The following is a 22,970-nucleotide window of genomic DNA, read 5'->3' as shown; positions in this document are numbered from 1 at the left end:
TGGTGGAGGGTAACCAACTAGCTTTGAATCTTTCAGTTAATTTGGGGTATCTACTCAAGAATTCTAAGACTTCTGGAAGAATGGGCAGATGAGAACATTTGATCCAACTGATATCTGAAGCAGGCTCTGTGGAGACCTTAAAACTTGGTCAGACAGAAGACACCAAGTGCACCTGGCTTTTGTCTTGCTACTGTTCTTGGATAACTTGGAGAGAGAGTTAGACTGATTTTGCCTTACTTTAATTCATTCTCTCAAGTCAAGACATCACCCACGATACCATCAATCATCTTTGAAATGAAGGACCAACAACATATTTTTTATGTTCTGAGTTTTTTTTATCTCTTCCATTAAAATGCACAACCCCCTCTTGGAGGAGGGGAGACTTTTCTTTGTTTTAGAATAGTTTAACACAAAGTGTGCCAAATAGAGCTTAATAAATGTTTATTGATTATTAACTGGCTATATGAGGGGAGAGGAAACATGTGAGAGTTATTGTAAAGGTAGGGATCATATTTGATACATATTGAATATAGAAGGTGATGGAGAGCAACAAATTATTCAACAATTGAGAATGATCCTGAAGTTTAGAACCTGGGGGACTGAGAAGATAGTGGTACATTTGAGACCAATAAAGAAGTTCAGAAAGAGAAGAGGAATTTGGGGTTGGGGAAAGATACTAAGTCATGTTTTGGACATGTTGAGTTGGAGAAGCTCAGGAATGGCTCCATCTAGATCTCTGAGCACTTCCAACTCAACAGTCCAAAACAGACTCAGCATCTTTTCCCCTAAACCTGATCCTTCCCCAAATTTCCCTATTTTTTGCCTCCATCCTTCTAGTCATTCAATTACCCATCCCAAGTAGTTGTGACTTCCCACTTCCTCTTTCCTTCCCCACTGCATCAGCTGCTAAATCTTGTCTTTTCTGTCTGCAATTATTTTTTTCCCATGTGTCCCCCTTTCCCCTTCCAAGACTATCAGCCCAGTTCAGGTTTTTAGATGCTCTTTTTTTCCTGGATGATTGCTATAAAATTGCCTCTCTTACTCATTTCTCTCCCCTCTCTATTATATCCTCCACACAGCTGTTGAAATAATATTCTTAAAGCATAGATCTGACTTTATTGTTCCCCAGTTTAGTGTGCTTCTGGGGCTCTCACCTCTCTGATAAGACAGAAACTGCTCAGCCTAGTGTTTCAAACATTTTTCTTTTTGGAATGCCTCTGTGAAAAAACTACTTAAAACAATTAACTTCAGTAAAATAGCAGGATATAAAATTAATTCATAGAAATTGGCATTTCAGAATATGAACAATAAAGCCCAAGGGCAAGAGGTAGAAAAAGAAATTCCACTTAAAATAACTACACAACAGATAACATTTGGGAATCTACTTCCCAAGTCAAACTTAGAAAATGTATGAACAAAATACTCCTTAAAAAAATTTATTTTTAATTTATTTTAGGCAATAAGGTTAAGTGACTTGCCCAAGGTCACACAGCTAGGCAGTTATTAAGTGTCTGAGGAGGGATTTGAAATCAGATCCTGACTCTGGGCCAGTTCTATCCACTGCACCAACAAAACACTTTTCACCCAAATAAAGTCAGATCTAAAAAATTGAAAAAAACGTCAACTACTCGAGGTTAGTGATATAATAAAAAGAGCTAATATGTTAAAAATATCAATTCCACCCAAATTAAATTACTTATTCAGTGCCATACTAATCATACCACCAAATAACTATTTTACACAGCTAAAAAATAGTTACAAAATCAAGGGAACTGATGGGGGGGGGGGGGATGCAAGGGAAGATGGACCCTGACAGTCATTAAAACTGCCTGGCACGGCTTAAGAAATAGAGTGGTGGACGGCTGGGCTCCAAAGAACCCGGGGTCGCCGACTCCGGCGATCTATTGTCTGACAAACCCAAAGGGGAACTTTTGGGATGAGAACCCGGCGGCCACAAAGGGCGCCGCTGCCGCGGGGATGTAAAGGTGGAGGACCTGGGGCGCTAGGCCCGGGCGGCGGAGGCTGCGGGCCCTCAGCTCCCCGGGGGGCCCCTCGCCGCGGGGCGCCTGGTTGCGGCTCTCCTCCTCCTCCTCCCCCCCCCCCGTTCCTGCTGCCCCAGGCGGTCTGCCCCCCCGGCCGGCGCCCCGGCCCGTCTGCCCCCCAAGCCCCTCCGGGGGACAAGGCGCGGAGGCGGGGGGTGGGCAGGGGAGCCCGGGCCCGCCTCTGCGGCCCCCTGCACAGGCGGGCCCCGCGGCCCCGCGCCCCGAGGCTCGCCCCCCAGGCTCGGGGAGGGGGCGGGGCGGGGCCGGCGCGCGCTTTCCCAGGCTCCCGGGAGGGCATTGCAGGGGCTCCGCCCTCGAGAGGGGGCGCTGGATCCCCGTCTCGGGCGCCGCTTCCCGGGAAGTTTTAAGTTTGAAAGGACAGTTGGAGGGGCCGGGGCTTCCGGAGGGGCCGCCGCGGCGGCATGGGGGACCCGCGGCAGGTGAGCGCGGGGGGCCGGGGGGCACGGTGGGGGAGGGGCGGCCGGGGTGAAGCACCTTTGGGGAACAGGGCTAAGGGAGAAGTGGGGACACCTGGCAGATGTGGGGGTGGCGACGGGCATTTGGGGAGAGGGGTTTCAGCGCCCGAAGAAGGGGCTGGGCCGGTCCCCACGCTTCAATCCCTTCTCCAAAGTCCCATCCCTTAACTCTGGAATTCTTAACCCAGGGTCCTCGGACACGTTCCCAGGAGTCTGCGGACTTGAGGCCAAGATACAAAGTTTAGGATGCTCTGCCTTAACTCCTCACATTCACGCCAAGGAGGCAGCCAGGACGGCCCAGGCCCAAGGTCTCTTACCGGATGAGGGACCCCCTCACCTTCTCAGGCCCACTTGCACTGCCCTCTTTAGGCCAAGACTGGGGGTCTGGAGATGCAGAGTTCCTAGAATTAGGACTCAGAGCCGGAAGGGCCCCTGGAGGCCACAGGATGATTGATTGTTAGATTTAGAGCAGGTTGGGGGGTCCAAATCTCCCTCCTTTTACAGAGAAAGAACTGGAGCCTCACCCACAAGTAGATCACACATGTTAACTAATCACAAAGAGGAGCAGATCCTGGGATTCCAGCTGAAGTTCTCTGATGTTATATCCAGTTTTCTGTCACCACACTGTCCTGCCTCACTACTGAATCCTTCCTACCTGTGCCAGGACAGGCTTTGCCTTGAACTGACTTTGCAACCTATTTATTTACCCTCTCTGGGCCTCAGTCTCCCTGTTCTTAGAATAATAGAATTAACTACAGAATACTAATGTATTAATAATAACTAATTACTAATAATAAGGTCTCTCCAGGTTCAACGGATTATGAAATATGTCCAGATTTAGAAAAAACAATATGGTACAAACACAATACATGAAAAGTCCTAGGCTATATAATGGAGGGTAATGAGTGGGGGGGGGGCAATCCCCAGCTCCTGCAATCCTGGGGGATGAACTTGCTTAGGTTGTCCTTATTCTGGGCCCTCCTCAGGCTCTTCATTTCCCCCCACCTCTTGAGTGGCTGGTTTGTTCCAAGGGTAGCTTGTACACATTTTCCGATTTCCTGACTGGGAACCTCCCTACCAGGGAGAGTGAGTCAGGACCCTAGTGGCCAGACCCCCCCTCTCCATGGGATCTTTGTTTGCTCAGGAGCTTGGCCTAGGGCCCAGAGCGGGTGGAGGGTGAAGGATTTCCTGAGCCGTTTGGGCCCCCACCCCTGTCTTGGGCCCCAGCCGGACAGGGAGGGGCAGACAAGAGGGCAGCTAGAGAGCAGTCGGGGCTTCTCTGTTCCCCTCAAGGTCAAGAAAATGGAGACTGGTGTGACCCCCAAGGTAATACAAAAATTTGGAGGGTCCCTTGGGTGGGGTCCCTCTGGGGTGGTAATTGAACAGGGTGAGGTCAGTTTCTGCTACTGGAAAGTATCTTAGCTTTGAAATTTGGCATTTCCTAAAGGGATCTTTCATTTTTTTCCTCTGAGCAAGTTAGTGAGACTAATCTCTTCCTCACTTCTAGGGATGTGAAGATCTAGTCCCTGGACTCTTAAATCAGAGAATTCTGCTCTTCCTCAGTATCTAAGCCCCAATGGAAGAGGGAAATGTTATCAATTGCCAGTGATGGGATATTGGAAATTGCCTAAGAGTTTAGACACCTGGGTGCTAGTCAGTCTTGCCTTTGTCATTTACTCAACACATTACCTTGGGACAGGTAACTTCATCACTTGGGAATCTCAGTTTCCCCATATGAAAAAATGAGAATAATAATACACCCACCCTGCCTTCTTGGGCTTTTGTGAGATAGTGAATGGCATATTGCTTTGGAAATTTTGAAAGTTTATAACTTTTGAGACCAGGCAAGAAACCATTGTACTGGGGTGTATGTGTGAGGGTTTTGAGACAATATTTTGAGTCTTTCAAAGAAAATAAGGAAAAAATAGACTGACTTAGTGGTAGTTTTTAGGAAGGACTTAGTAGATAAATAATGGTGGAAATGTTTTCCTGAGGAATCTTGGGAATTGGGGATTCCCCATGAAAGTCCTTAAATGACTTGGATAAAATCCACCTGGAATGGATGGGGGAGGGGAGGAAGTGAGGAGAAACTGGGCTGGTGACCTTTAAAGAAGATTATGATTCTTAGAGGATAGAAAGAAATACTGGAGGATAATATTGGATTTGATTCTACTGGCTGTGGATTCCTGTCTGAACTCCATGGCTCTAAGAGTCCAGGTTCCTAGACCACATTTATTTCTGCCATTTAAGTTGAAGAGAGCCTGTTAAGGAAGTAGGGGCTTCAGATTTCTCTTCTTGCCCAGGAACTGATTTAGGATCAGAGCAGAAAGACTGATATTAGATTGTAAATAATGTTGATTGGGGCAGATACTAACAACTCCTTTAGAGCTTTAAGATTTACAAAGCCCTTTTCTGACAGCCCTCCTCAAGGCCATCCCCACCCCCAATCAATTTTACAGGTGAGAACATCAAGGCAGAGACATCAAGTAACCGTCCAGGGTCCCACAGCTAATGAGTGTCTCAGTCTTCTAACTCTGGATTCACCTGTTGGTAGCTGACTTTGACAGGGCTTGTCCTTGGGGGTCAATATAAGGAACAAGTTTTAATGTGTATGGATTTGCATATAGAGACCAAGTTGACTATTATGGGACAGTAGAAGCCCAGAATGGGAAACTTGAGGAATTCTTAAGTTGTTGTTCAATTGCTATGTTCCTTTGTCAAAAAAGAAAATTAGTAAATGATAGGGACAGGAATGAACTCACTTCTTCCTGATGTCTTCCTGGCTGGAGATTTCAGATGGGGTAGTGACTGGAAAGAGAAAGGTTGATATCAGCTCACCAAAGCTAGCCTGGGACCTCTTTGTCCTTGAGGAACTCAGACTGATGAAAGACCTAGACTCTTGACCTTCAGGTCCCTATTGCATCAGGGTGCTTTCCTTTTTGGGAGTCATGGACACTTTGGCAGAAGCTTCTGGCCCCCTCACATCTGATTGACTTGTGCTTCCTCCTCCTCCTTTATCTCTTTTAGGGGAGTTCCACCGTGCAGCTGGGGTCAGATGAGAACTTGCCGGACCCTGGCTCCCAGCATCGGCTGGAAGGTGAGAAGGAAGTGATACGAAAGGCCATTCAAAAAGAGCTGAAGATCAAAGAAGGTGCTGAAAACCTGCGCAGGGTCACCACTGCCCGTCGAAACCTGGGCCATGTGGACCAGCTGCTCCGTTCCTCCAACCGAAGACTGGAACAGCTTCATCAGGACCTGCAAGAGCTCAATGCTCACATTTTGCTTCCTGATGAGGCTCAGAGTCCTGCTGGTGAGTACGACTGGGGTCAGGAGGATAGAATCTAGTGGATTGGTTATTAGAAAATTGGGAATGTGAAGGAAGACTAAAGACCAAGTCCCTCATCCATTCGATACATGAGAACTGGGTCTGATAGAAACATTGAGGAACTGTATAGAGAATGTCCTGGAATATAGTCTGGAGACTTTGTCACATACTCAAAAGTATTCTTCATTTTTTCTTGGTAACCTATTATGAAGGTAACTTGGCCTTGTGGGAAAAGCTTTGGATTTGGAGTCAGAGGATCTTGGTTTAAATTCTATCTTTGCTAATTATTACTTCTGTGACCCTTGGGCAAGTCCCTTCTTTCTTCTATGACTCAGTTTCCCCTGCTGAAAAGTGAAAAGATTAAATTAGATGATTTCTGAGGATGGTTCTTTCTAGATCTAAAAGTCTGATTCTACATTTCCTTTTTACCCTTAAACACTATGAATCAATGTTCAGCAAAACTAAGATTGAAGGCATCTTGGGTCCTCACTCTGGGGAGTACCAGGTATGATGGGTGCCCTTTCCCCTTAAGGAGCTCATTCTGATGGAGGATGTATATCCTTGACTCTCAGGTCTCTCTAGAGAAAGAGGGGTGTGAACCTTTTTTGAGTTGTGTACCCTTTTGGCATTCTGGGGAAACAAAGAACACCATCTCTAATGTTCTTAAATGCAGACGAAGCAAAACAAAAACAGAATTACAAAGAAAACAAATTCTATTGAAATACAATTATCAAAATAGAAAACTAACAAGTTCAGAACCCAAATTAAGAACTGGGTCACCCTACCACCACCCCACCCATTCTAGTGTGTCATTTAATAGATGACATTGACAGAATAGAGACTTTAGTGGTCTTCCTATCACCTGATTTCCTGGACATGGCCAATTTATCCTAGGCTGCCATCTTATAGAATGTGCTGGAGAGGCTGGGATGTATCCTGAGGACCAGGGAAATTCTAGACTTGAAAAGAAACAGAGCTAAGCAGATCTGTCCCTCCCCCCCACCCTCTACTTCCCACCCTAACCTTCACCTCCTCTTGAGGTCTTTTCCTCATCCTGAGCTCCTGAGTAAAGGTTTAGGAAAGAAAAGAGAAAGTCAGGGTTTTGTTTTCTCCTGTAAATTGCACAGCTTCTGAGCCTCACAGAAGGGAGGAAAAATCAGTAACCAGACAACTGGAAGCTTTGAGGAAGCAGCTGCAGATAGAGCTGAAGGTGAAACAGGGAGCAGAGAACATGGCTAACACCTATGCCAATGGCAGCCCAAAGGTGAGACCCTCATGATTTGCCGTAAAATTGGGCACCAGGGCCTGGTCCTGGGCCCAGGGTAGCTTTCTCCCCAGAAAAATGGGTAGTAGGTTGATAACCTGAGCATTTACTAAGAACAACTAGAACTCTCTGGATAAAGACAAGAATAATAAACATGTTTCAAAGTGTCTGCTGTTAAAGTGTACAGTAATAGTTACTGGGAGAGAGACAAAATTGAGATGAGATCTTGTATCAGTGGCACTTGTAGTCTATTAAGGAGATAAGATGACATGGGTACCCATAATATAAATCATTACAAGGTAAGTAAGTGTATTAGCTCATAAAGGATCTTGAAGGAAGTGTTTGGTTAGGTCTGATAGAAGATCAGGTTCATGGAGTGGCAGGGTGTGTACCTTCAGCACCTTTGGGGGACAGTGGGGTGGATGGGGGAGCTAGGCATTCGAGTTTCATCCTTAGAACATGGGCAGAAATTCAACAGGGGAATTGGGGAAAGGAAATCTATTCCAAGCCTAAGGAACACTCTGAGCAAAAACACAATTGTGGGAGAGAACAGGAAGTGTTTAGATATGGGAGAAGACTCAGATTTAGTCTTCATGGGGCAGCTAGGTGGCACAGTGGATAGAGCACTGGCCCTAGAGTCAGGAGTACCTGAGTTCAAATCTGGCCTCAGACACTTAATAATTACCTGGCTGTGTGGCCTTGGGCAAGCCACTTAACCCCATTGCCTTGCAAAAACCTAAGAACAAAAACAAAAACCAAACAAAGAATAAAAGATTTAGTCTTCATGAAGACCTGACCAAAACTGGATAAGACCAAGGAAACAGAAAAGTTGGGGGCCCTGCCTCCAAGAGGATTGATCTGAGAGGGGAAACCTGGTCACCACTGCTGGGGTCTCTGGCTGACAAGGCAGGAGAGATAGCCTGTACCTGGGCATCTTGGGAAAACAAGGGAAGACCCAGCTCCAGTACTCCATCCCATAGGACGCTCGTCCTGGTCTCCCTTAATTCTAGGGTGATGTGGATTGTTTCCAGTTTATTCTAACATAGCTTGACTGTCCCTAGTTGTTTGCATGTCATCTCTCCTGTTAGACTGTCAGCTCCCTGAGGGCAAAGACTGTTCCAGGGTCTGGCTTGTAATAGGTCCTTAAATGTTTATTGACTGATGGAGGAATTGAAGAGATAATCATAGAAAAACAAAAAATTAGTCTCAAAGGGCTCTCCCCATGCTGGGCCTTGGCACAAGCTTTCTTCCATGCCTGGAATATCTTTCCTTATCCTAATTCCCCCTTTTTAAAAATCTGTCCTTTAGAGATAAAACTCAAATGCCATCTCCTCCATGAAGCCCTCCCCAGTCCCGTGAATTAGTAACACCCTATCCAATGGGAGTTGAAAGCTCTCAAAGGGTATGAATAGACAGTTTCAGAAGAAGAAATTAAAGCTAAATATAATCACTTGAAAAAATACTCCAAATCATTATTGATAGATAAATATAAATTAAAACAATGATGAGGTATTACCTCACACACCTATTGGATTGGCTAAGATGACAAGGAAAATGATCAATGTTGGGGAGTTGAAAGCTAATACAAATGGGGTATCTGAATCTTCTCTTCCACAAGGGGTTCTTTGAGTAGAGTTTGGGAGGAGGGACAGATTGGCTTGATAGAGAAGCTGTGTCTGAGATAGGTTGCACTGCTAGGTATCAGCTGGAATTTCTAAAGGCCTGGTCCCTCCTGCTTCCTCTGAATCCACAGGATCGAAGGTTGCTCTCAGCTGCCCAGCAGATGCTTCGAGACAGCAAGGTGAAAATCGAGCTTCTTCGAATGCAGATTGGGAAGCTGGGAGCCTCTGGAGAGGCTATAGTGCCAGGTGACTACCTGATGCCCCCTCTGGAGTGGGAGGGAACCAAGAGTCTGGTCCTGACCTTTCTCTCATGGATCTCTCTTGTCCACACTATCTCCACTTACTCCCATGTTCACACCGTCCTAGGGCCAGAACAGCGAAGGGAGCTACGGGCTGGGGACCTTCGGCATAGGTTTCGGATCGAAACAGCTGTAGCAGAGGGTGCCAAGAATGTGGTAAAACTGCTGGGGGGCCGGAGGCTGCAGGACCGAAAGGCCCTGGCTGAGGTGAGACTGGAGATCCAAGGCTGAGGACAAGGCGGGGGGATGATATCCCACTGACTGTCAGCCCCTCGGCATCCCATTCATTACTCTGAGAGGAGGCAGAATGGGAAGAGGAAAGAGGAGTCAGTTTAATGTCTGAGAATCTGGTCTCACATCCTTACTCTGCTTCCTGATAGTGATCTTGGGTAAATTACTTTGACTCTTTAGGCCTCAGATTCTTCATCTGTAAATCGAGTGGAATGGTCTCGATAAATTCTAAGCCTTCTTGATCCAAATCTTATGAGTTACTCTGCAATATTGGGTACCAACTCAACTGATAGTTTCTCTTTTCTACCCTTCCTCCACCCTTTCTCTTCTACTTTCTCCCTCCCCCCTCTACCCCTCTAGGTCCTCTTAGTCTCTTTTCTTCCTTTCCCTGTCCTTGAATGGACCAATAAAGAAGGGTTCTGTACCATAGAGGGAAAGGTTACCCTATGGGTCTATTACCCATCTCTCTATTTCCTTTCTCTGTGCTGAAGGCTCAGACTCGGCTTCGGGAGTCCTTGCAGAAGCTGGACCTCTTACGTCTGGCTCTGGAACGGCTAATGACAGAATTTCCTCCGACCCATCCACTCCGAATTCTTGTGGCCCGAGAATTACGGGAGGGCATGCCAGGGAGTCCCCAGCCTTCTGGATCTCTCATCAAATCCATAGCTCTCACAGGTAAGGAACACAATCCTTTACCCCCTTTAACCTTCACTCAGGATATAGAGGAGGCACTAAAGGTAATGACCTAGATACCTACCCTAGGCTCAGCTGTTGCCTCATTGTCCTCTGCCTGGTCTTAATGGTTCAGGATTTATGACTGGGCAGGCTGAATATTCTTGGTTGGTGTTAGATTTCCCCATGTTTTTCAGATTTAAACTTTTCTTTCCTTCTCTCCCAACCTTTATAACCATATTTTTAAGTAGAAAAAGAAAGTCCTTTATCTATTGAGAATTCAGGAAGACTGACTCACTATTTGACCATGGTGTGGCAGTAGAGGAGAACTAGAGTGCAGGAGATGGCCTCCATAAGGTCATTTGTTTTCTCTAGGTCTCTATTTACTTGTATGTTAAATGATATTACCAAATTGGATCCTCCCTCCTTCCCTGGGATTTTGTGATGATTAAGAGAATTAGTGAAGATGAAAAAAAGATACTTGTCAAAGTTTAAATTATTCTGCAAGTACAGGGTAGCATTATTTATTGTAATACTATTATAATTATAACAATAATTCCCCATTTGCTTCCTTGTCATTGAGGTGTCTTGGCAGAGGCCAAATGACCACATCCTAGAAGTGACCTTGAGTTGCAAGCTCTAAGCTCTGTAATTCTGTTCTAACATCCTCTTGGTAGAGTTCTTGTCAGCTCTAACATACTTTGAGTTGCTGTTTTTCAATCCCCTTCTTGTTTTCCTTTGACTCCCTCATGTTTACTATGTCCCTTTTTTTGCCATATTAAATTCTCTGTGTCCTTCTCAACTCTCTACACCCTTTAATGTTTGAGTTGAAAGGTCCATAGGAAGTGGTACTTCAGGGTTTTCAGAATCAAGAAAATGATTGAGAATCATCTGTTTTGAGAACCTCACAATCTAATCTCAAGATCCTCTTAGGGAGAGGGCTTCATGCCTCTCAACTACCAGAGATTGTCCTCCCCAGGCAGAGGAATATTTATGTGTTCCATGGAGTGACTGATGGACTAAGTAGGTCTCTTCTCACCAAGGACTTAATTAAACCTGGGGTTCTCTCTTCCTTGCCTATTCCCTAAAATTGGGGATTTCTGACTCTGATGAATATATCAATCAGTTAGCATTTATCAGAGAGATAACATGTACCATGAAATAACTTAGTTTTTTTCTTTTTTTAAGGCTTTTTTTTTTTTGCAAGGCAAATGGGGTTAAGTAGCTTGCCTAAGGCCATACAGCTAGGTAATTAAGTGTCTGAGGCTGGATTTGAACTCAGGTACTCCTGACTTCAGGGCCAGTGCTCTGTCTATTGTGCCACCTAGCCACCCCAAAATAACTTAGTTTTTAAAATAAAAATTTTATTGATATCTTTCATTTTTATATCTCAACATTTTCCAGCATCTTTTCCCCCATTCTTCTCAGATATCTATCCCTTGTAATAAAGAAGAAAAAAGTTCAACAATATTAGCCGATTGAAGTCAGATATATGTAGTGTTCCACACTCATGTTCCCTTCTCTCCTCTACAAAGAAGTAGGGAGTGGCACCTTCTCAAACCTCATCTTTAGGTCAAGCTTAGTCATTATAATTTCTAACCATTCTCTTTCACTCAGTTTTTTCTCTTTACATGGTCACAATCATTGTATATGTTGTTTAGCTGCTTCTACTTATTTAACTCTACATCAGTTCATATTAACTTTCTCATGCCATTCTGAATTCTTCACATTTATTGTTGCTTGTAGCTCAATAATATTCTACTGCATTTAGGTATGAAGAACTGGATTAGCCATTCTCCAAATGTTGGGTAACTTATTTCCAGTTGCTTGCTGCCTCCAAAAATGCTACTGTAGATGATCTGATGCCTGTGGGACTTTTTTTTTTTGTCAAGTCAAATCAGTATTTTTTGATGACTCTTGTGTAGTTTGAAGAAGGCATGATCTATGCCCTAGAAGAGCTGACACCTTGGCTGGAGAATAAGTCACAACAGAGAGTTATCCCAGAGTTGTCAAGCCTGGAATGCCCTTTTTTTCTCTTCCTAAATATCATGGCTAGAGTGCTAGACTTGGGTTATACAGCTAATAAGTATTGGAGCTGAGATTCAAATCCAGGTCTCTCCTGATGCCTACATCTTACTTAGATTCTCATTTTCCTCATTCCTAAAATAAGAATACTATTTCCCTTACATTAGAGGGTTGTTAAGAAGAAAATGCTTTGTACACTTTAAAGCATTATGCCAATAGGAGTTGGGGATAGGAGAGGTTTATGTGACTTCTCCCATTTTCCAAGTTCCAACATTTCCTTGAAGTTTTGAGCGTTAGAATGGTCAGAGATACCGTTCCCTTCTGAATGTTCACAGCATTTACTGTTTGTATTATTTACTTGATACTTTGCAAACTCTCTATAGTAGCACATCTTGAACTTCCCAAGAGTAACCTAATTTTAAGAAAAGTAGCATACTTCTTTTTTGGGGGGGGTAAGGCAATGGAATTAAGTGACTTGCCCAAGGTTATACAGTTAAGTATTAAATGTCTGAGGCTGAATTTGAACTCAGGTCCTCCTGACTCTAGGGCCAGTGCTCTATCCACTGCTCCACCTAGCTATCCCAACATGTATACTTTGATAACACTTAGCAAAAGAAATAGCTTTTATCAGATGAACTTCAATTTTTGATTCAGAAAAGTTACCAATGAGTGTGGAGATGATCAATCATTCATGATTGCTGCCTTCAAATATTTTTGAAAAGTTGTTATATGGGGGCCAATTAGGTGGCACAGTGGATCGAGCATTGGTAGAGTCAGGAGGACCTGAGTTCAAATTCAGCCTCAGACACTTAATTACCTGGCTGCGTGCTGTTCAGGGCAGCATCCCTTCAGGGCTGCTCCTGATTCTGAGGATCTTGGCCCTGTCCCATCCTAGGAGAGAGCAGGTGATAGAACAGCTTAGCAATGTTGCTCTCTGACTGCTGGTCATCATCAGTTTTTCTGGTTCCCACGACTGCTTTCTCTCTCTCCTTCCCTATCTTTTATTACTTTCTGAAAAGTGAGAGGAAGCAAAGGCCAAGTGATTCTGACTCAAGAATGTCCTTCATTCTTCAGCCAGTATTTCCCTACTCTTAAATTCTGAGTCTTTTGAACTCAAGAATGATGGAAAAGAAGATTGTCTGAACTTGGCACTGTACCCCACAGGGACCCTGGAGGTTCGACTCACAGGATGTAGGGAGTTGTTAGAAGTGGTTCCTGGCCGATCTCGGGTGGCTGCATTGGTGGGTAGCCCAGGAGAAAGTCGGCCGTGGAGCTGGGGCAAGCAGCAGCGTGTTGAGGAACTGACCAGTGAGTTTGGGAAGGGACCAAGTGGGTACTTTGTGGTGGGGAACCCTTCTCTACTTGATTTCCCCCTTTGGAGGGACCTGTGACTTGTCTTGTCCATGGCAGGACAGAGTAGTCTCTACCTTCTCTGACCTTCTCTCCTGTGCCCACTTAGCCTCCCCCTGCCCTCTTAAGTTTACTGCACTCCTGCCTGGACTCCCTGGCACTCTCTTCCCCATCTCATTGGCCATATCCTCCACTGAGGGTCTTCCTGTTTATTGAATTCCAACACTCCTGCCTGCCCTCCCTGGTACCCTATCCCATGTTCTCACTGAGTCTGCTCCTTACAGAAGAGGTTCTGGCAGTGTTGAAGGTGGATAACCGTGTGGTGGGCCAGACGGGCTGGGGGCCTGTGAGTGATCAGGCCTGGGACCAGACTTTCCTGATCCCTTTAGAGCGGGTAAGGACTGGCCTTGGTCTGTTAGTTCCACTGAACTAATTCACAATTCTTCCTTTCCCAATTAGTGAAGGGTCTTTTTTTTCCTGGGGTCTGGGCCCCCATCCACACTCCCTTTCCCTGAAATTTAGCTTGTCTCTTACACTGGCTCTATTGGGAGGGAATTGGGTCCCTAAGGGATTGTGAGTCATCTCTCCAAAATCAACTCCCATTGTAGTCTCGTGAATTGGAGATTGGGGTACAGTGGAGGGACTGGCGGGAGCTGTGCGGTGTAGCTTTCTTGAGACTGGAGGATTTCCTGGACAATGCCCGCCACACAATGTCCTTGGCTTTGGAGCCTCAGGGCCAGCTCTTTGTGGAGGTAATATAGTTCTCCTTTTTCTATCCTCACTTCTACTCTTTCTCTTTTCTTAGTTTCACTGTGGGCAAGGAATATCCTTGACAGTCATTCTACTAGAGGTTCTAGGGCAGGAGGCAGTTGGAGTAACTGCTCACAAATTGGAAAGGCTCACAGGGCCTACTGTGTACCCCAAAACTCTCCCTCTGTTGAGGACTGACCCTAGGTTATCTTCTCTCTTTTGGGCTAGAGTTGGATTCTAGTCTGAGCTTGATCAGCCTGCTATGAACTTGAACTATATCATTGGGAAATTGACATATGAAGGGAACCTGGACCTCCTAGCAAAGTGAACAGAGCTCTAAATTCATGAGTCTGAGTGTAATCTGGTTACAATTCTGGGTCTGTTTCTTAATGTCCAGTGAACCTTGAGGGAGTCATTTAACTTTTTAAGTCTCAGTTTCTGTGTCTGAAAAATAGAAGTATTGGAATAGATAAACCCCTAGAATATTAGGAAGATAAACAAAAAAAAAATGTGAACAAGGAAGTAGGAAATATAAAAGGATAAAGAAGATAGCTCTCTATTGAGATTTCCTTCCTCAGAGAAAATCCAATGTGTAACCCCTATAGGTTCTCATCTCTCCCCCACCCCATGCTGCCCTTAGGTGATGTTCTGTGACCCCGTTATCGAAAGAAGGCCGAGGCTTCAGAGACAGAAGCGCATTTTTTCCAAACACCGTGGTGAGGAGTCTGGTTGGACTGGGGAGGGGCTGGCAGAGTATGTGGGGGTCTGAGCTGACCTGGTTGTATTTCTTCCAGGTCAGGATTTCCTTCGGGCCTCACAGCTGAATATCAGCATGGCTGCATGGGGTAGACTGGTCATGAGCCTGTTGCCTCCCTGCAGCTCCCCAAGTACCCTCAGCCCTCCTGGGGGGCATCCTTCCTCAACCTCCCCCCATAACTCCCCTGCCTCTTCATCTCCCAGGTAAGGTGAAGCAGAGGTAGAGGGGGGGGAAAAAGGCTTTCTACTTAGAGATCCTGCTAAATCCCTTCATTATATAAGTGAGGAAACTAAGGAGATCTATGATAGTTAAATGAGTTGACAGATGGCAGACCTTTGATAACCAGTGAGTTTTGCTACTTTACCAAGCTAGGGAGGTCTGAATTATAGCTTTGGAGCCAGAAGATTTAAGATTCCAATCTGGTTTCTGCCACATAATTCTTACATGAACTTGAACATTAGATACCTCTGGGTCTCAGTTTCCTTACCTGTACAAAGAAGTTGGTTGGATGACCCTTCAAATTCTAAAATGCCATGATTTTATTTAAGTCATCTCTTTTCTCTATTCCTCATAGTACCTTCCCTCTGACAAAGCCTCGAATTGGAGAGGCCCCATCTCAGAAGGCCCTGGCAGGGGAGCAGCTGCTGCCACCAAAGCCCCCTCGTCTCCATCTGCCCCGAGATTCAGCCTCTGTGGAGTCACCGGTGAGGGGAGCCATGGGGTGGAGGGTGAAGGGCAAGAGGGAAGAGGGTGTTGAGAGCAGGGCATCTCTTTTTCTCCCTTTTTATTTTCTACCTCATCTTCATCCTGGGATGAAGAGGGCCAGAATTGTCTCTGGGAGGGAAGACCAGTCTTCTCTTTAGAACTCTTCTTCCCCAACCTCATTTCCTTGCAGTGTACCAAACGTCCTCACATGGAGTACGGGAACAGTCTGGGACAGCGGCCATGTACCATACCCAGCAGGTAACCACAGGATCAGTCAGTCTTTTCAGAGTGAGAATAACTCAATTCCTTAAGAAGTTCCTGGTTAGGGGCAGCTAGGTAGTGCAGTGGATAAAGCACTGGCCCTGGAGTCAGGAGTATAGAGTACCTGAGTTCAAATCCAGCCTCAGACACTTAATAATTACCTAGCTGTTTGGCCTTGGGTAAGCCACTTAACCCTATTTGCCTTGCAAAAAAACTAAAAAAAAAAAAGTCCCTGGTTATAGGGTTGAATGGGGATGGATGGTGAGGCTGAGGTGGAGGGGCTATAGGCAGTGACTTGGTTGCCCTACCCCAGATTCAGCTATTCCTTAACTAGTCCTTGACAAGGCCTTAATTGTTCAAAGTACAAGATTTAGGTGGTAAGAGGAGCCAGGGTCTGACTATGGTGTTCCTAGTGGTTATTTTCCCTTATTCTGTAAGCTGCTCTTCCCCTTCCTCTAGAACCCACATTTCCTCCTTCTTGTAGGAAACCTCCCAAGTTCCAAGACTTCTGTTGTGTTGCTGTGCTGGGCCGTGGTCATTTTGGGAAGGTATTATAGGACCTCAGAGAGATTGGTCTCAGGTCATAGGGTTACTTTCCTCCTGGGTATGGGTAAGTGGGGTGGCAGGTGGTGAAGAATTTAGGAAGTAGGAGATGGAAAAGGATCCCCTCTCTGGGAAGAGGATAGAACTTGGCAAGTGCAGGCAGTCATTGGGATACTATTGGATGACATAGGAAGTCCCTTCTTAGTCTCCACCTTTCTCTGGGTCCCAGGTCCTCCTTGCGCAGTATAAGAAGACCGGGACATTCTATGCAATCAAGGCACTGAAGAAGCAGGATGTCTTGAGCCGGGATGAATTGGAGAGGTGAGTTTGATGGGAGTACCCATTATCCTCAGGAGTAGCTATAGTAACCAGGACTGTCTCCAAGGCAAGAAGATGGGTAGAGGGATGGCAGTTGGTCCAGATCAGGAATACCCTTTGGACTTGGCCTCTTAACCCAGGCTGATGCCTACATTCCATTTCTCTCTATTCAGTTTGTACTGTGAGAAGCGGATCCTGGAGATGGTGGGCCAGTCTGGCCACCCCTTCCTGCTCTCTCTACTGGTCTGCTTCCAGACGCCCAGCCATTTTTGTTTCGTGACGGAGTTTGTACCTGGGGGTGACCTGATGATGCGAATCCATGCTGATGTGTTTCCTGAGTCCCAAGCTCAGTGGGCATTCCCCCTTTCCTCCTCTTGTACCCCCACACTTATTTCTCTTGCATCCTAGCTTCCTTTTCCCTAACTGCCAGGCCAGCAGTATGTTCTTTTTTCTGGTCTTTTCAACCCCTGGTAGGCTTCACAAGGCCAAGTGTTGATCCATATATGTATTTTTTTCAATTCAACCAATACTTATGTTCAAGGCCCTGTGCTGGATCTTGGGATTAAACTGTTCAAAGTCTCTGCGACTCCGGGCAAGTCCTCTTACCTTAAGCTTCAATTTCCTTATCTGTAAAATGTGAAAAGAGCCCCTATGTCATGAGATTGTTTTGAAGTTGAAGAGAGATGCTATGATGTAGAAAAAACTCTCTGCAAATGCTAATACTAAATGTAATATGATAGAAGCCAAGGAGAGATACAAGTCAAATCTCCAATGGGGGGGCCTTGTGGAAAAGGTGGTACACGGAACAAAGGGCTATTAAGGACTTCCACATAGCTTTGGGGCCAGGGTAGGTACTACATCCTTCACATGGAGGCAGGGGAGTGTTTCTTCTCCATTTGCCATTCAGACTGCGGGTAACTTCCTCCCTGCCCTGTTCTGGCTCATTGATCCTTGTGTGTCTTCAAGTCATGAGCTCTTATCCTTAGGCTTTCTTTAAGGTTTCCTTCAGGTCTAATGCTTATGATCCTATTGCTATGATCTCTTTCCAGGTTTTATCTAGCCTGTGTTGTCCTAGGCCTGCAGTTTCTGCACGAGAAGAAAATTGTTTACAGGTAGATGATGCTCGGCCTACCAAACAGGGGAGGGGAATGTGAGGGACCCTCTAGCTCTTGAGTCTGGACTCCATGGGAGAAGTCCTGCTTGGGGGCTTTGGGAAGCTTCTCTTTTCTTCTTAGCTTTTCCCAAGTAAACTTCTACTTATCCTTTTGGTCATCAGAGATTTGAAACTGGATAATCTTCTCCTGGATGCCAAGGGTTTTCTCAAGATCGCCGACTTTGGACTGTGTAAAGAAGGTGAGCTTAATTTGGGGATAAAGGATAGTCTGGCAAAATCCACATAGTCCATAGCTTGGAACCCATGGGTCCTTATCAGACTTCTCGGCACCTTGTTTTCAGGATCTGGGCAAGAAGTAGTCAAGTAGCTTCCAAATGTAGCCAATTCCAAGTGGCCATTCCTTTGTTCAAACTTCTCAGTTTGAGAGCTCAGACTTAGTTTTTTTACCAGGGAGTAGCTGCGTCCTTGTTCTCCATTATCTACAGGGGCTATGTGGATTCTAAAAGGCTTTTTAGGCAAGAACCTGATGTATGAAAGGCATGGAACAGACTCTGATCTGCAAAGCAGTAGGAGGGGATTTTTTTCCCTTTCTGGCTTAATGTTTTGGGAATTTTTAGGTTTTATGCAGATATGGAATTCTGCCTCTTTTGGCCAACTAATCTGATACTCTTGGCCTTGCAGGGATGGGTTTTGGAGACCGTACCAGCACATTCTGTGGGACTCCGGAATTCCTGGCACCTGAGGTGCTGACGGATGAATCATACACACGAGCAGTGGACTGGTGGGGGCTGGGTGTCCTGCTTTATGAGATGCTGGTGGGTGAGGTGAGTTTATTCTCATTATCCTGCTTCCTCACAAGTCCAGAGCACCCTTCTTTAAGGCATAAAGACAGGTAGGAGGGCTTGATAGGAGCTAACTCAACTCTACCTGAAATATCTTTTTTCACAGTGCCCATTTCCTGGGGACACAGAGGAGGAGGTATTTGACTGCATTGTCAATGAGGAAGCTCCCTATCCCCATTTCTTGTCTGTGGAGGGTCTTGCACTCATTCAGAAGGTGGGCATCCAGGCTGGGGCAGGACATTGTGGGTAGCTTGTTCCTTGGTGTAGAGCTCCCTGGCCTTCTGATCCATCCTCATCCTTCAGATATTTAAGGTTCTTACCCCAGTCTAACAGCTGTTGTAAGGAAGGAGAAGAGGCCTGGGGCTGCCTGAAGTGAGTCTTATCCCTTTTGTCTTCTTAGTTACTCCAGAAGTGTCCTGAGAAACGTTTGGGAGCAGGCCAGCGGGATGCAGAGGAAATAAAAGTCCATCCTTTCTTCAGGGTAAGATGGTAGTGCCTCCAGTCAGAATATGTATACATAATTGAATTAGTGTCTTGCTTTGTGAAGTACTACTCCTGGGCCAGCCAAGAAAAACCAGGTCAAGAAGGGGCAGCTAAGTGGCACAGTGAATAGAGCTCCAGCCCTGGAATCTGGAGGATCTGAATTCAAATGTGGCCTCAGACACTTAATACTTGCTTAGCTGTGTGACATTGGGGAAGTCACTTAATCCCACTACCTTGCAAAAAACAAAAGGGGGGGGCTGGGGTTGGTTGAGTAGGTGACCAGAAGTTGGCAGGGTCAAGTTGCTGGGAATAGATGAAGGTGGAGCTGTTGATATCTACCCATGAATTGGACCTCTGGTCTGTGTCTCTCTCCATCAGTCCACAGATTGGGAGGCTCTGCTTTCTTGCCGGGTCCAGCCTCCCTATGTGCCATTGTTGCATGGGCCAGCTGACCTACGCCATTTTGATCAAGAGTTTACAGTGCTGCCCCCTGCCCTGACGCCTCCAGATCCCCGCTGTCCACTGAGTTCTCGTCAGCAAGCTGCTTTTCGGGGCTTTGACTTTGTCTCAGATCGGTTCCTGGAGGTCTGAGCTATTAGAGAGGAGGGCAGCCTTGGACTATAAACCATCTCTCTCTCTCTATCCTGCTGGACTTACAAAGAAAAGAAAGCCCAGGGGCAGGGGGGAAGCCTGGAGGCTTTCTCTATGTACAATATGTGCCCCTAGTAGGCCCTTTACTCCTCTCTGGGCAGCTCCCCACCCTCCATTCATCTCAGAAGCTTTAGGAGTAATTTCCCAAAACTTTTGCACTGTTTCTTCCCCTTGAAGCTATGAGCCACCACCCACCCCAGGGAAGGGAATGATCTCTCTTTTATGAATTCATTCTAGTCCCAATAATTTCCCTCTGCTCTCTTGAAGACAAATAGGGAAAGATGAGGAAGAGACTTTGGTAGCTACCACAGGACCTTCCAATTAGATCTAGGTTGGGCAGAGATGAGAGGAGAATGTGGGAATTAGGAAATGAGCTGGTGACAGCAGCTGGAGCCAAGACTGGTCAGCAGCCAGGGTTTATTGAACATTTCTGTACAAAGCATATACCCTTGAAGGGTCACATTTGGAAGCAGGACGCACTGGTGTTATTATTTTTTTCCAAACAATCTACCTGCTTTTTGGATTATTAAATCTGTAAATTGCAGAACTCTAGGTAGGTACTGGTTTGAATTGGCAAGGCTGGGGATGCTGAGGGGAAGAGAAGAAAAAATATGAAAGTTCCTCTGAGGCTTCACTGAGAATTAAAACTCAAAGACTTTGACAGTAAACAGGCTGCAATGTAAACAGACCAGATAAATATGGGGGTGCATATTCTTGAGCCTCAATTCCTTTTGCCTCCCTCCTTAGGCTTTGAGCCAGCCAATCTCTGTGACCAAAGTCCTATTGTCTGAGTCCCCAGTCCTGACTCAGTAAACCGCTGGGATGAACCTTCTGTCTCTTGGGGAGGGGGGCAGCATTCTGCAGTCTGGTGGTTCCCCAGGCAGGGGTCCAGCAAACTGCTGCAGGAAGGGAGAATGGGAAAGAATCCAAGGTTTAGGCACAGATGGATCAAGGGTAGCAGATGTAACCACCTTTTCCTATACCTTACGGGGACAGAAGTGACAAGATGGTGAAAAATTTAGGTGAAACCTTGATAGTCACATATAAATTAGCTTGAATGGCAGCCACCAGAGATTGCCCCTACTGCCCACTCCTAGAGGCTCTACACAGCCTCACCCTCTTCCTCTTGGGCATAGAGTACCTCCCAGGGCACAGCCCCATAACCACAGAAGAATCGAGCCAGGTTTCGGGCAAGGCCACGATCAAAGGGACTAGCAGGCCGGTGGCGGAGGTAGGCGATTCGGTGTGGGGAGATAAACTCCCATGTGGTCGTATCACTGGCCACCAGGTAGAGATGAGAGGCCAGAAGCAATGTCACCACAGTTGAGAAGAGGCCCAGCAGCAAGAAGGTGGCAAAAAGGAGACCGTTGTACTGGAACCAGCTCTGCCAGGGTTCTTGGAAATGGAGACCAGACCTGCAGGGGGCAGGGAAGAACTTTCATTGGCACTGAAGAGATCCTTCAGACAGGGAACTCAGACTTGTGTCTTCATCTAAGCCATCCAAGGCTCTAGAAAACTGGAGGCACCCTGCCCTGTGGTTCCAGCTTGAAGGGGCTGTCCCAGACCCTCTCCCTCCAGAAGTTTCTGGATTATTAAATCTGTAAAGCGCAGAACTTTAGGCAGGTACTGGTTTGAATTGGGAAGGCTGGGGAGGCTGAGGGACGGAAGAAAAAACTACCAATGTTCCCGAGGCTTCACCGAGGGCTAAATGGGGGCAGGCCGCGCCCGACGCCTGGGGGTGAGGGTACGTACCAAGCCAGGCGCAGGCCCCACAGGAGCACGGCCAGCTGCACTGCCAAGTAGGCCAAGAAGAGGGGGTGGTTGCGCTCGCCCACACAGTTCCCAATCCAAGGGCAGTGGTGGTCGAAGCGGCGCACGCAGCGCCTGCAGGAGCCGCAGTGCTTGGCGCGGAGGGGCTGCTGGGGGGCGGGGCGGGGGCGAGGACGGCCCGTTAGTCGGGGCTGCGGGGGCCCGGCTCGCGGGGTGGGGAGCGCTGCCGGGGGGCCCCCACTCACCTGCAGCAGGCAGTGGCCGCAGCGCCGGAGCCGCAGCGCCTTCGCGGGCATCATCGCCGCCCGCTCCTCCGGGGGGTCTTTCTGGCGGGAAGGGGCAGAGGGAGGCGGCGTGGGCGCGGCAGCGGCCGCGGGGGGCCCGCCCAGCACCCGGGGGCCGCCCCGGCCTTACCTGGGGCCGGGCCGGGGCCTCCGCGTCGGGCCCCACGTAGCCGGGGTCCATGAGGGACACGGCCAGGTAGAGCAGCAGCGAGCAGAGCACCAGGAGGACGAAGAGCAGCGGCTGCAGCAGCTCCCCGCGGGCCTCCGCACGCCTCAGGTCTGCGGGCGGGGGCAACAGGGGCCGCGGGGCGGGCTGGGGGCGGCGCCGGGGAGCGGGGGGCGGTGCTGGGGGCGGGGCCGGGGGGGGCGGGGCCGGGGAGCCCGGCGCTGGGGCCGGGGAGCGGGGCGGGGCAAGCGGGGGGGCCGCGGGGCGGGCTGGGGGCGGGGCCGGGGAGCCCGGGGCCGGGGAGCCGGGGGGGCGGGCTGGGGCCGGGGAGCGGGGCGGGGCACGCAGGGAGCCGGGGGGGCGGGGCGGGGCCGGGGAGGGAGCCGGGGGGGGCGGGGCGGAGGGGGGGGGGCGGGGCGGGGCCGGGGAGCGGGCGGCCCCCGGGGAGGGCCGCGCGGGCCGGGGCCCAGGCTCACCGGTCTCGTGCAGGAAGAGCACCAGCGTGACGCCCCAGGTCAGCAGCGTGTGGCCCGTCCGCACCAGCGCGCCGGGGCTCAGCGGCGCCCGCGGCCCCATGGCCTCGGCCGCCCGGCCCCGCCGCAGGCCCGGAAGAGGCGGCGGGCGACGGGGCACCGGGGAAGCCGGGAGCGGAGGCGGGGCCGGAGGGCGGGGCCGGGCGGCCGCGAGGGAAGGTGCCCGCCCCGGAACTCGGGCCACCTCGGAGGGCGGCTCCGCCCCTCCCCCGCGCAGCGGCTGCCCCCCCCCAGGTGACTCCCGGTGAAGGGACAGCCTAGGAAACCTCCTTATGACCGGACTGGCTGAGCACTCGGTTGCCGTCCTTGGTGCCCCCTTGTGCCCGCCATTCCCAGCGCTCGACCTTCCCGAAGCTGAGCCTTAAAAGACTAGGGCCGGCCTGGGGCGTCTCCAGCCAGCCTCGGGGCTCAGGGGGCTGCCGCCGAGCTCCGACCCCTCTGCCCGGGCTCGTTACGGGGAACTGCGACCCCATCCAGGAGGGGGCAG

The 22,970-nt window shown here is 48.3% G+C and overlaps 2 protein-coding genes across 3 annotated transcripts; one reads left to right on the top strand and one right to left on the bottom strand.

Moving 5' to 3' along the window:
• Window positions 1-2,425: 2,425 nt before the first annotated feature.
• On the top strand, window positions 2,426-21,480 carry PKN3 (protein kinase N3). 2 transcript variants are annotated; one of them, XM_074211011.1, is made up of 22 exons: window positions 2,426-2,482; window positions 5,546-5,828; window positions 6,971-7,107; window positions 8,861-8,975; window positions 9,096-9,235; window positions 9,751-9,934; window positions 13,121-13,264; window positions 13,591-13,700; window positions 13,915-14,058; window positions 14,697-14,772; window positions 14,851-15,016; window positions 15,388-15,517; window positions 15,709-15,776; window positions 16,264-16,327; window positions 16,552-16,643; window positions 16,814-16,990; window positions 17,690-17,752; window positions 17,917-17,993; window positions 18,436-18,578; window positions 18,703-18,810; window positions 18,997-19,077; window positions 19,458-21,480. In XM_074211011.1, exons 1-22 carry the CDS (start codon window positions 2,465-2,467, stop codon window positions 19,668-19,670), a joined length of 2,733 nt encoding a protein of 910 aa, XP_074067112.1. In that variant the 5' UTR covers window positions 2,426-2,464; the 3' UTR covers window positions 19,671-21,480. The 2 variants fall into 2 exon arrangements, with proteins under 2 accessions (XP_074067112.1, XP_074067111.1); XM_074211010.1 differs by lacking the exon at window positions 2,426-2,482 and adding an exon at window positions 3,556-3,844.
• ZDHHC12 (zDHHC palmitoyltransferase 12) lies at window positions 20,119-22,595 on the bottom strand. Its single transcript, XM_074211013.1, has 5 exons — window positions 22,427-22,595; window positions 21,915-22,063; window positions 21,746-21,826; window positions 21,483-21,649; window positions 20,119-21,145 (listed from the first exon to the last, which is right to left on the bottom strand). The coding sequence occupies exons 1-5, from the start codon at window positions 22,524-22,526 to the stop codon at window positions 20,833-20,835; spliced, it is 810 nt and encodes a 269-aa protein (XP_074067114.1). The 5' UTR covers window positions 22,527-22,595; the 3' UTR covers window positions 20,119-20,832.
• Window positions 22,596-22,970: the final 375 nt, after the last annotated feature.

Source organism: Macrotis lagotis, chromosome 1 (genome assembly GCF_037893015.1).
Source record: "Macrotis lagotis isolate mMagLag1 chromosome 1, bilby.v1.9.chrom.fasta, whole genome shotgun sequence".
Taxonomy (NCBI): Eukaryota; Metazoa; Chordata; class Mammalia; order Peramelemorphia; family Peramelidae; genus Macrotis; species Macrotis lagotis.
Note: the sequence above shows the minus strand (reverse complement) of the source record. Positions and strands in the feature narration are given on the sequence as shown.

What these genes read in the sequence shown, in the direction of transcription:
- PKN3 (XM_074211010.1), top strand. Translation starts at nt 3,821, where the DNA reads ATGGAGACTGGTGTGACCCCCAAG. An exon ending in TGAGGCTCAGAGTCCTGCTG is followed by an intron (nt 5,829 to 6,970) that starts GTGAGTACGACT and finishes TAAATTGCACAG; the next exon opens with CTTCTGAGCCTCACAGAAGG. An exon ending in CAGCCTCTGTGGAGTCACCG is followed by an intron (nt 15,518 to 15,708) that starts GTGAGGGGAGCC and finishes ATTTCCTTGCAG; the next exon opens with TGTACCAAACGTCCTCACAT.
- ZDHHC12 (XM_074211013.1), bottom strand. Translation starts at nt 22,526, where the DNA reads ATGGGGCCGCGGGCGCCGCTGAGCCCCGGCGCGCTGGTGCGGACGGGC. An exon ending in GCTCTTCCTGCACGAGACCG is followed by an intron (nt 22,064 to 22,426) that starts GTGAGCCTGGGC and finishes CCCCGCCCGCAG; the next exon opens with ACCTGAGGCGTGCGGAGGCC. An exon ending in AGGCCCCGGCCCGGCCCCAG is followed by an intron (nt 21,827 to 21,914) that starts GTAAGGCCGGGG and finishes CCTTCCCGCCAG; the next exon opens with AAAGACCCCCCGGAGGAGCG.